This window comes from Emydura macquarii, unplaced genomic scaffold, assembly GCF_026122565.2.
Source record: "Emydura macquarii macquarii isolate MOO-44397 ecotype Brisbane River unplaced genomic scaffold, CSIRO-AGI_Emac_v2 contig_67, whole genome shotgun sequence".
Classification (NCBI taxonomy): Eukaryota; Metazoa; Chordata; order Testudines; family Chelidae; genus Emydura; species Emydura macquarii.
This window is the reverse complement of record NW_027130204.1, coordinates 247830-260397: the sequence shown is the minus strand read 5'-3', so window position 1 is coordinate 260397 and position 12568 is coordinate 247830. Positions and strand designations below refer to the sequence as shown.

Genomic DNA, 12568 nt, shown 5'->3' with positions numbered 1-12568 from the left:
GGAACTACCGTAATACGAATAATAGATTCAGTGGTGTATGGGAAATTGTGTTAAAAATGACAAGCTATTATTTTAATTGGCAAGGGGTTTCCTAGTTCTGCTTGCAGGCTAGGGGCTCTGTAGGGAAGCATGTGATCTGGGTCTAGGTGAGTCAGCTGCAGAAATGCAGCCTAGAGTAAGGCAGGGTGAGCTGTGACTGTGTTTTAGGGAGCAGTCTGGTCTGTCTTGCTCTGGTTTTGTGTTCTTGGTGTGTTAGGGATCTGAATTCTATGAATAAAGTTGAGTTATGCTGCAATCTTCAAGCAAGAGTATTTTATGTTCTTATCTAACTTCTCTGTGTGCATGACATGAACCTAAGATTCTTCTCCCTCTTTGGTCTTTACATCCTTCAGACGTTTGCCTTTTCCTGCTCAGCTCTCTGCCAAGCTGCACAGATCTGCTTTAATAGTCCTTTGTAAATCAATCTATGCAGCACACTGATCGTTTGTTTCTCTCCTCTGAGCTCCCATGTGTTTGTCAATATCCTCCTGATAATGAGGTGCCCAGCACTGGACTCAATCCTGAAGCCACCTACAGAGGAGCTGTATGTATGTAGCCCCAAACCCTCACAGGCCTTTTTTTGCTGTCACATCGCACTGCAGACTCCTGCATACTAGGTCAGCCACACTCACCCCAGGTCTATTCAGCACTGCTGTTTTCCACGTGCTTTCTTCCCATTTAACTCGAAACATATTTCCTAAGATGCACAGGGCTGACACTCTCCCGGATTGAGTCTGTTTGTGGTTTGCTGCCCGTGTTTCTAAGTGCTGTGTCTTTTCCTCTAGGTGTTTCCAGGCATTCTGGTGTTTGCACCTCAGGCTCTGCTGCTGGGAAAGGGGGGTAAAACCGTGTAAAAGACAGCTGTGCTGACGCTATCTGTGTTCTTCAGGTCACTCCTCTTTTCCCCTGTTTTCAAGGGCTTAACACTGCCCTACAGGGCTCTGGTGGAAGCATATGTTAGGGGCCCCTTCCCAATTCTTGCCTCCTGCCCCTCCACCCCAGCACCCTGTAACCTCTGCCTCTCCCAGCCCATCTCCCCATAACACTCCTTGTTGTCGAAGCTGAGACCTTGGTGCAATTCAGGTGATGGCTGGGGGGCTGCCTGGGCATCAGGGTTTGTGGGGGCTGAAGACCTGGAAGAGCTGCCAAGAGCCATCCTAAGCCGCTCAGGGCCTGAGCTAGGCCAGGGCCAGGGAGCACTTCCCTGGAAACCTAGCTGGGGGCCACTTCCTGCTCCTCAGAGCCTCGGATGGTGGCCACTCCTTCCCTCTGTCAGCCCTGTTAGCCTCATCCCCCGCTGCTGCCCATGGAGGGAACTGGACGAGGCCCCAAAATCTGCCACCCTATGCTTAGTCTTCCTATAGGTAGAGAGGGCTCTGCTGGTTGGGCACTCTTAACCTCATGGGCCACTGTCTGAAAAATCAGACCCCTTTAATGGGTCTCATGTTGGGCACCAAAGATCATCAGCCACTCAACATTTTTGGGTTTGTTTTAATGACCAAAACTGGCACTGAGCGAATTCTTCTGGCTTTTAACCCACTTTGAAATTTCAGGCGTTTGCCTTATTTTGTTTTGTTGCCTTTGCTAACAGTAATAATCTATTACATTTTGCCTGAAATAAGCCCAGAAATGGCCTCTTAAAGGCAGAGGGTCAAGTAGCTTCAGCCTCAAGTTCAGACAGGGAAGATACAAAAAGTACTGTGTCTAGAAAAGTTCAGTTGTGAAATAGGACACAATTTTGGGGATGTACAGGGCAGTTCTGAAAATTGCCTGTGTAAAAATGGCAGCTCTTTACAACAGCGCACCTCCCTGTGTGTATTCAGAACAATACTTTGACACGTTTATACTACGTTTTACCCCTGTAGAGCCAGCACAGCCAGGAGAAAGCAGGAGCTCGATTCTGTTCCTTCTCATGCATCATAACCCCCAATTTGTTTACCGTGTTCTAATCCAGTTACACCAACCATCATTGGGAACCTAGTCTGAGACACTGGGATTGTACAGGTGTCACTGTAGACACAATCTGGGACCTTAATTACTGTCAAAGTTGCGTGTGTGGGAAAGATCTCAGCTTGGTTCTCGGAGCCCCAGGTGAATGTGCAGGGCTGGCTGTAGATTGTAAACTGAGCCGTTTCATTCTGGAGTCACTTGAGACAAAAGCATGCAGCCTCATGATGCCCTTTTTTTTTAGTCACTTTCTAGCATAGAATGGCACTTCAGACATTCCCCTGGGAGGTCAGTGGCACCAGCGCTAATCTAGTGTGGGAAAGCCAGGCAGTGGCTAACGCTGGGCTAATGAGAAGCATGCAATGAAACTGACCAGTGAAGTTTCAGTGTCTGAGCTGAGGGCCAAATTCTCTGCTGATTGTAGGACCTCACTGGAGTTGCAAGTGGTGGAAGTAGACAGGAAATTTGGCCCTGAGCTAACGGCAAGAAACAAAGTGGAATTGTACTGAATAATCAAAGAGTATTTGTAGGAACACTGAGAAGGATTGTTGTTTTCAAGTGGGGCCAAATCCATCCCAGGTGAAATTCAGACCAAGGATGAATGTGGCTCATTTCTTTATCGTGACAGTGCCTCTTATTACGGTATTTAATAATAACCCTAAAAAATGCCCGACTCTAATATAGCGCTTTTCATGCCCACATCTCAAAGCCCATGACAAAGGAGGTAAGTCTCCCCATTACAAACTGGAGTGTAGAGAGGGGACATCACTTGCCCAAGATCAGAGAGCAGGCTAATGGCTCTAGACCCCATACTTGAGAAGAGAGCAATCACTTTCCATCCCCTAGGCATGTCCCCTTCTTGGGATCATATTGAGAATTTGATGTGTGTTCTCCCTGCCTGCTCACGATGGGCTCTCTCTCTCTCCTCTCTTTGCAGGTGGCCGGGGGGAGCAGTCTGTTGGGCCCAGCCAGAACACCACTGCAACCAATCATACTAGCAAAAAAGTTAAAAAGGGTAATGTGGTGCCCGCCCAGACCTTTGGGTATCTTTTATTTACTTTTTTATCCACTGTAAAGGAATGTTTTGTCCTATGTACGTGTGTGCATGTATCAGCCCAACTGTCTCCCTGATGCAACTTCTCAGAGCTCGGTGGCATTTCACCAGGGGTGGGTTTGGTCCAGTGTGGTTAAATGCGGGGTCTCTGTCCAGCAGCCTCACAGCTCCCCTGAGCATGGGCTGCACTGGCTGGATGGTGCTTGTGAGAAGCCAAAAGCTTAGGCAGCTGAGGACATGCATCATGTTCTGAAGCAGGGACAGGAGCCTTCTCACTTGCAGAGTCTGAGCCAGTGACTGGCTCCCTCCAGGTCAGAGTTCGAACCCTAATGAGCAAAGAGAGGGAACTGCCACTGCCACGACTGTACCTGCTCTGTGGATAAATACAGGATGTCAGTCTGTGGGACGGGCGAAATTCCTACAGATGCTACATGCTTTGCATTTACAAATTATTATTCCCACTTTGCAGGTGGAGACACTGAAGCAGAGCGATTGAGCAACATGTCTGAGGCCACATGCCAAGTCCACGGTGGAGCTGGGATTAGAACTCAGGAGTACCTGGGCCATGTAGCTTCAGAATATCTCCTGCTAACCTACCCAGGGTTTGCCACTTGGCCTCAGTTTTAACTTACTAACACAAGGAAGAGCAGTTCTTGATTACTATGTAGGGCCTTGTCGTCCAGAAGGCTATATGGGTGTTACGTCTCTCATGGGAAGTGGGTGGAAAGACCAGTTTAATACAGAGCTCAACCTTTCTGACAAACTGTCCATATCTAGCTGTGTGAGGCAGGAATGTACAGTGCGTGCACAAAAGCAGCAGGAACTGTTTCACAGCACCTTTCATCCCAGAGCACTTCATGAGCTGTAGTCTGCGTATGAGGAATCTCTTCACCCACCACTGAAATGGTGCCGCTTCTGGGGTGGCACATGGCATCTGTCTAACAGCGCACAGCAATGTCATTTCAAGACAGGAAGTGAAGAAGGAATGCAGGAGGAACTCTAGGGAGGTCGATTCATATAACTATCCAAACCAGAATTTGCAGTGTTGTAGCCGGGTCGGTCCCAGGATATTAGAGAGAGAAGTTCCAGAGGGGTAGCCGTGTTAGTCTGTATACAGCAAAAACAACAAGAGTCCTGTAGCACTTTAAAGACTAACAAATTTAATTTCTGCAGGCATAAGCTCTCGTGGGCTGTAACCCACTTCATCAGATGTAAGAGAGATAGGGTGTTTCAGGTAATATCTTTTATTGGACCAACTTCTGCAAGTGACAGAGACAAGCTTTTGAGCTTACACAGAGCTATTCTCCAGACCTGAACTGGTCTAGTTCTCTGGGGCCAACAACTCTATGAATAGGAGCAGCCACTGCCGTTAGGAAAAAGATAGGTTAGAAATGAAGGAGGCCATTTCTCTTCATTCTTTATGGCATATACTGGGCTATGGACAGAAATTCCCTTCACGTGGATGACTGGATTTGAGGATAACTGCATTGACATCTATAGGGAGGGAAAAGCACCTACAGCTGCTCTCCCAGAGGGCTCCCAGCTGGCACAAGAGCACAGAATCTGTCTTGTGGAGCTCCTCATGGGCCCCAAACTGCAGGCTTGAGCTGAAGAGTGCAGGGGGAAAGACGACTAGCTTAGCTTGAACGGTGGTGATTGTCCGTGTGTGTATTCACTAAGCCTTATGGTAGTCACAGGGATGGTGCGAGATGGTGGCTGGGAGAAGGTGTCCATGGCACTCTCTCTCCCTTTTCCACACCATGCAGCCATCTGATTGCGGCAAGCCGTTGCCCATGGACGGCATCCAGAGTCACTGCACCCTGTAAAAGGGCCTCATTTGATGGCAGCTGGTGCAGAGAGGCTGGGCCATGACTCTGCCCTTGCCATCCTTCTCCTCTCTGGGCCACTGTCTGCAGCAGAGTCCCCCAGTCCTTGCATGGTGAGATGTGCCTGGCTGTGAGGGGACCGACTGATCTCCTTCTGTCTTCTTCCCCGTTTTGCACCCCTCGTCTAGCCCATAGCGCTGTAGTGCACAGGGAGGCATGTTGGGGGGGGGGGGGAGGGGTGGCAGAAGGGAGAGGTTGGCTTCTTCGTCTGAAGCACCCAGCATTGACCGCTGTAGTAAACAGGGTGTGTGACGAGCTGGTCTGTGGGCCAATGCTGGGATGGGCACTTCCTATGCTTCTAAAATGCCTGATGCTCGTGCTCTCCTCCCCACCCCACCCCCCATCCCCCCGCGCAGCCACACGAGACCGGATCAGACAAATGAAACGGAACAAAAGGCAAATTCCAGGCATTGTGTCAACGCTCAACCTGCAGCTTCAGGGAAGGCATTTTACAAGCCAGGATGGGCTGGGAGGAGGAGGGGAAGGAGTTTTAAAGTCCATCCTTCTGCTCTGCCTTAATTTTCTTGTCATTGTGCAGCGCTGCTCAGCCTTGACAGTGCTGATTCGCAGCTTCACGTTTCTGCTAGGAGGATGAATGGGAGAGGGGCTCCGTCAGCAGCCCGTGCTAATCGTGGTGGGCTGCTGGGACCCCTCTTGCATGGAGAGTAGGGCTCAGCAGGGTCTGATTCTTTTTATAATTAGGCTTTTAAAAAGAACCCCAAACCCAACATGTGTAACTGATTCAGGAAGGGTAACTGGTAACCGGTGTGGGTCTGATTTTCACAATAGCAGTAATGCTGACACCAGAGCAAAGGCGCCTCTGCCTAGAGCTTCAGAAAGGCCCTTCAGCAAAACTCAGCTAGCAAGAAGCCTGGATTGTCCCTGGCAGGCCACGAGTAAGAGACTTCTGTCCTGTAGATTGGAGAGAGGGCGTTGCCACAAGCATTGTTCCCCTCTTTTCCTGAGTCTCCGGAAGCCCCTCCGCCAGTGTGCAGCAGGGGTCAGGCTCCTTTTGGGATGGGGTGGAGCTGGGGGAGCAGAAGGCCATGAACCACTATGTTTTCTAACGAATCTATGAAGCTGAAGTGATCTGTGCTGACGTATGAGGGTGAAAGGTGCCACATTGTGAAACCTGAGGCCAAGATCTTCCTTTATCCACAGGACAGGTACAGCACTGGCAACAGCAGAGCAAACTTCTTAAATACTGCCTTCCCCACCCCCCAGCTGTCTCAACCCTGACCTACCAGGGCCGCTGATAGTGGTGCGTCACAGGGGGCTCACTCACCTTTGGTGGGGTCCCCTTCTGGCACCTCCACCAATCTGGCGCCCCGTCCATCATCACCTTGCCCCACGGTGTTTCTTTCTCTGGGACTCGGGGTGTTCCTTCTCTGCGACTCAGCCCTATGGCCAGGACACTATGGTCCCCCCCTTCTGCGGTGTCAAAGTCCATTTGAATCAGTGGCCCATTTGTCATTCTGGTCAGCCAGAACCAGTGCCACTTTCCCAGCAGCTGGTAGAGGAACCTGGTTCACCCAGTCCAGGGACCCTACACCTGGCAACTATAGTGCTAGCTCCCAGACCTTGGTGCTACTTTCCTAAACTCCTTCTTACTTCCCTCTTTGTCTTTGGGACCTCCTCTGGCCCAAACGCCCTTTTCTCAGGAGTAACTGCAGACTCCTCCTTTTCTGGCTTCTAGCCACACTTTGTCATCCCAAACCCACCTGGGTGCAACTGCAGTCTACTTCCCCTGCAGCCCCCTTCTTTCTTTAGCTTGCTGGCTTTATACAGACAGCCTGCCCCTGCCCAGCTGGGCTTCATATTCAGTGGGAGTTTGTCTCTCCCTCTCCTCCAGGTTCTTAATTGTCCTAACAACCTGCTCTGGCTGGCATGAGGTGGGCACCCCGTCCTAGGGCGAAAATGGAGTTGTCAGTCGCCCACTCATTCAGCTCTTGGCCCCAGCGCCAAAGCTGCCAGCCAAGGCATCGGTTAGCTCGAGAGGTTCCAATAACTGGACAGCACAGGCTTCAGCACAGCTTGGATGAGCCCACCAGGGACCCTTGTTAATTCCTTGGCCAGCTAGGAGAAGTCCACACTGTTGCAGTGTCACAGCAATCTGTACCTGAGCTAGCTAGATTAAAGACAGTTCACCTCAATCCCTGGAAAAATCATGGAGCAGGTACTCAAGGAATCCATTTTAAGGCACTTGGAAGAGAGGAAGGTGATCAGGAACAGTCAACATGGATTCACCAAGGGCAAGTCATGCCTGACAAAACTGATTGCCTTCTATAAAGAGGTGACTGGCTCTGTGGATGTGGGGAAAGCATTGGACATGATATACCTTTGACTTTAGCAAAGTTTTTGATACAGTCTCCCACAGTATTCTTATCAGCAAGTTAAAAAAATATAGGTTGCATGAATGGTCTATAAAATGGATCGAGAACTGGCTAGATCATTGGGCTCAACGGGTAGTGATCAATGGCTCCATGTCTAGCTGGTCGGTTCTGGGGCTGGTTTTGTTCAACATCTTCATTAATGATCTGGAGGATGGGGTAGATTACACCCTCAGCAAGTTTGCAGATGACACTAAGCTAGGAGTAGTAGATACCCTGGAAGGTAGGGATAGGATATAGAGGGACCTAGACAAATTGGAGGATTGGGCCAAAAGAAATCTGATGAGGTTCAACAAGGACAAGTGCAGAGTCCTCCACTAAGGACAGAAGAATCCCATGCACAGCTACAGACTGGGGACTGACAAGCTAGGCAGCAGTTCTGCAGAAAAGGACCTGGGGTTTACAGTGGATAAGATGCTGGATATGAGTCAGCAGTGTGCCCTAGTTGTCAAGAAGGCTAATAGCATATTGGGTTGCATTATCAGCAGATCAGCATTGTCAGCAGATCAAGGGAAGTAATTATTCCCCTCTATTCGGCATTGGTGAGGCCGCATGTGGAGTATTGTGTCCAGTTTTGGGTCCCCCATTACAAAAAAGATTGGACAATTTGGAGAGAGGCCAGCGGAGGGCAACAAAAATAATTAGGGGGCTGGAGCACAAGACTTATGAGGAGAGGCTGAGGGAACTAGGCTTGTTTAGTCTGCAGAAGAGAAGAATGAGGGGGGATTTGATAGCAGCCTTTAACTACCTGAAAGGGGGTTCCAGGGAGAATGGAGCTAGGCTGTCCTCAATGGTGGTAGATGGCAGAACAAGGTGCAATGGTCTCAAGTTGCAGTGGGGGAGCTCTAGGTTGGATATTAGGAAAAAGTTTGTCTCTAGGAGGGTGGTGAAGCACTGGAATGGGTTACCTAGGGAGGTGGTGGAATCTCCATCTTTAGAGGTTTTAAGCTGCAGCTTGTCAAAGCCCTTGCTGGGATGATTTAGTTGGGCTTGGTCCTGCTTTGAGCAGGGGGTTGGACTAGGTCTCTTCCAACTCTAATATTATAGGATTCTATGTCTATATGTGCTGCAGTGCAGACGTACCTTGAGACTCAACAGCTGGGCATTCCCATGAATGTGATTACAATTCGAGTTGTGGTTACAATTGAAAGGCCTATTCCCATGACCGCTTGCGTGTCCATGTCCTTGAAAAAAAGAGAGGAGTAAGACTAACCTCGGGGACTCTGTGGTGCAGTAAATGGGATGTTTGTAGGTTCTTGCAGAGGGTCATTCACAAAAGAGAATCTGCAGCTTGATCTGCTCTAAGTTTGGCTACTAGGAACTGTCCCTCTGGGTTAATAAATCACAGTGTGTTTGCAGCAACACCAAAACAGATGGAAATTAACCTTGTTGCCAGTTTTGCAGGTAAGGGGGAGACATTTTCTCATTTTGCCTGTTAACTTTTTGTTCTTTTTATTCCAAAACGAGAGTAAATGTGCTGAGGATCAAATTTCTCCATTTTCCATGGTGTTAAACCTGCATCCTCCCAGCAGAAACTGACCAATTTGCAGACCCTCCCGAGTGCCTGAAAATTACCCGTGAAAACTGTTCATCTTAGAATTTAAGTGGTTGTGCTTTCATTTTGTGAGAGCAGATTCCACTTCTAAGTAGAAGTCGGTTTGGATGCTTTTACCATATAAAAATGTAGATCTTGCGGAACAGAATTCAGTCTCTAAACTTGTTAGTATGAAGATGAGTTGATAAATTGAGGGTACATACCAATGCAGTAACTGCCCTCTCAGTGGAATAAACTCACAGGCAAAAGGACAAGGCTGCACTTCTGAGTTTATATGAAGGCACCCTCGAGTTGTGATTACAATTGGAAGGCCTAATGATTGTAGCTGTTCAGCAGCTCTGTGCTTTGACTGCTTGCGATTAATGTTGCAACACAATGCAACAGAATCTACATTCGTCTAAAATGACAGGAGCCCACACTGCCAGTTTGGGCTCTAGAGCCAAACTTTGGGGTTGTTCAGATCTGGGGTTTTGGTTTGGACCCATCTCTACTTAAACTTTAAACTCAATGCCCCCATCAGTGAGGTCACCGTAATGCAAAGGAACAAAAGAATGGTGATTCCCCATCGGCTTTAGCATTTAGAATGGGGAAGATCAAATGATAAGCCTATCTGCTACAGATTAGCTCTATGATAGCTCTGAAGGAAACCGGAGCTGACCTAGATGTGACTTCTGGGTCAAATTATCATTCTGACTTGTTCTGTTTTGCTTGCCCCAAGGCCAAGGTGTCGCCTTTGGGGCTGCCCTTGGAACCAAGAGGATTTAAACTGTGTTGCAACTTTTGTCTTGCAGATGGCGGGCAGAATGCCATGCTCTTAAGGAGGCCAAAGGAGGAGGCGTATAAAGACCTGCCTCCCACAGACACGGACTCCTCTCCCAGAATCCGCAGGGCAACCACATCCAGGGCAGAGAGGATCTGGCCAGGAGGGGTCATACCCTACGTCATTGGAGGAAATTTCACTGGTCAGTAGCATAGTAGCATTGCTTAGCTGCTTGTGGAACCCTTCTTAGGAGATGTCAGGAGCAAATCTTCTCCACTCCTGGCTCAAGAGATCCTGATCTTTGGTAGCCCTTCCCTGGACAGGGCTGACTGCATGGTGAAGTGGTTGGACAAATAGCTGAACCCCACCCTGGAAGTTCATGGAGAAAAGCCACTCAGTCCAGGCTACCTCCTTGCCACTGCACACTGCTTAAAACTCCTGTTACATGGTGGGTCAGAATCTGAGACCTGAGCTTGCTTTCTTGCTGTCTGGGTCTCTAGGGTGGGAGTGCTGAAAAGGCAGCACAAGCATGGGGAAGATGATGCATTGGGCTACTCTTTTGTGATCCCTCTGGTCAGTGGAGCTTCCAGAACACGGCGCCTTCTGCTTCTCCCCTGGACAGTCGGTTAGTGTGATGCAGAGCCGCAAAGCAGATGGGCGGGGAGGAGGAATAGGAAGCTCTGAGCTGGATCCCTGGATGGAATGGGCAATCTCTTAGTGGGGCTCAGAGACCGTGGGCTGCACCACCTTCGTGCAGCGTGCAAATAAGCATCACTTCCAAGAATAGCTGCTCAGGCCAGTGTAGGATTCTTCCCTACAATAAATCCCTCAGCAGTCTGTCCACCCTAGCTTTAAATAACCTCAGTGATGAGATCTATACCACTTCCATTGGGAGCCTGTTCCATGCTGATTTCTTACTATGGCATTATTTCTCCCAATAGTACCCCCCTCCACAATTTTTCCCTGGCTTCATTTCACCTTAGTGGTCTGCACTATACTCATTGTGGCTGCCCTTCTAATATTTCTCCATGGTTCTATCACCTTCTGTGACCCAACCTACCCAGTTAGGGCTAAGTCGTTGCACTGCAGCAGAGCTCACGGTAGAGGGCGGTGCCGAGGTGCTGTCTCAGCAGGAACTCCTGGAGGAATTGTGCCAATCAGGTGAGCATAACTGCTCCAGCAGTCCATGTGTGCGACAGCTGCAGTGCCATCGTATAGACTGGTAGAGCGTGCATGGCCACTGCAGCATGGCAGCATCTCATAGACTCACAGACTTTAAGGTCAGAAGGGACCATCATGATCATCTAGTCCAGTGTTTTTCAAATAGTGTTCCGCGGAACCCTGGGGTTCCGTGGGCTGAGATGAAGGATTCTGCGAAAAAGCGGAACCGCGCTGCCGAAATTAACAGAAATCGTGCGCCGCCGAACAGCCGCGAGCGCGCCGCGGAAAACAGCTTAGAGAGCGTGCCGCCGAAACCAGCCTACACCACGCCGCCGAAAAGGGGAAGATTTCTTGGACTTGTCGGCGGAGGGTATGGCATGGCCGCGCAAGGGTGCCGCGGTGAAATATAATTGAGAAACACTGATCTAGTCCAACCTCCGGCACATCACAGGCCACAGAACCTCATCCACCTCCTCCTGTAATAGATCCCTAAACTTGGGCTGAGTTACTGATGTCCTCAAATCATTATTTAAAGTCTTCACATTACAGAGACTCCACGAATGACACTAGTTTAAACCTGCAAGTGACCCAGGCCCCATGCTGCTGAGGAAGGCAAAAAAAACCCCAGTGCCTCTGCCGATCTGACCCAGGGGGAAATTCCTTCCTGACCCCAAATATAGTGATCAGTTAGACCCTGAGCATGTGAGCAAGACCTGCCAGCCAGACACCCAGAGAAGAATTCTCTTTAGTAACTCCGAGCCCTTCCCATCTAGTGTCCCGTCAGTGGCCGTTGGAGATATTTGCTACTAGCAGTCATAGACCATTCCCTCCATAGATTTATCATCTCTAGCTGACAGGGCAGAACTATCACCTCTCTGGTCCCTTTAGGTGTAGGTGCCAGCCTGGAGCTGTCTTGGTGCACTGGGCAAAAGCACTCCCACTACACTTGGCTCCTGTGTAAGGGCTCAGTGTGCAATCGGTGTGCACTCAGCCAAGGGCTGGACCATCTGTCAATGTATGGATCTTTCAATCTCTCTCAGAAATCACTCCCTTCAGCTTTTTTCTTCATGATTTTTTGCTCCTAATTTGAGGCCATTTTTTTCTGGCAACCATTTTGCTTTATTCACTTGGCTCCAGGGGAATTTACACCTGGTGCAAACCTGTAATTACCTAAGCTTTACATCTTTTGCTTCCTTGCCCTATGCTAGCTGCACTGGCATGGAAACGAATGCTGCGAGATTGTAGTTGTATACAGAACAAAGCACCATGCACCTCAGGCCATTTGGCCTCTCCCTTTTGCAAGAGTACCTCTTAATGGCAGAAGCCGGGAATCTGTACTTCCCTGTTTAACGTATGGATGAGCTCTACTCTTAATGCTTAATCATGTTCGTTAGACATTTTTAATACTCATCGAGAGTAAGGAGAAAAGACAAGTCTGGGTTTCTGTACTAATCACGAAAGGCCCAGCTTTCAGAGGTGCTGGTCATAAATGTTTGTTCTACTTCGATTTCTTTTGTAGGCAGCCAACGAGCAATATTTAAGCAGGCCATGAGGCACTGGGAGAAGCACACCTGTGTGACATTTGTTGAGCGGACTGATGAGGAGAGTTTCATTGTGTTCACATACAGAACGTGTGGGTAAGTGATGCTCACCGGAGCACTTTAGCAGTGTCCAGATACACGGCCTGCTAGTATCTTGCTGGATCCCATACCATCGACATCAGTGATTGTTTGTCACTGAAGTAAGTGGTGCAAGATCAGGCTTTCCCTTCCCTGA

General features: G+C 49.1%; 1 protein-coding gene across 1 annotated transcript in view; it reads left to right on the top strand.

The window, feature by feature from the left end:
• The window catches only part of TLL2 (tolloid like 2), a 151076-nt gene that overhangs the window by 82361 nt on the left and 56147 nt on the right, over window positions 1-12568 (top strand). Inside the window, exons 3-5 of the mRNA XM_067569983.1 lie at window positions 2924-3001; window positions 9663-9833; window positions 12312-12429. Of these exons, the coding sequence (XP_067426084.1) occupies window positions 2924-3001; window positions 9663-9833; window positions 12312-12429 (367 nt within the window). The remainder of the gene's footprint in view (window positions 1-2923; window positions 3002-9662; window positions 9834-12311; window positions 12430-12568) is intronic.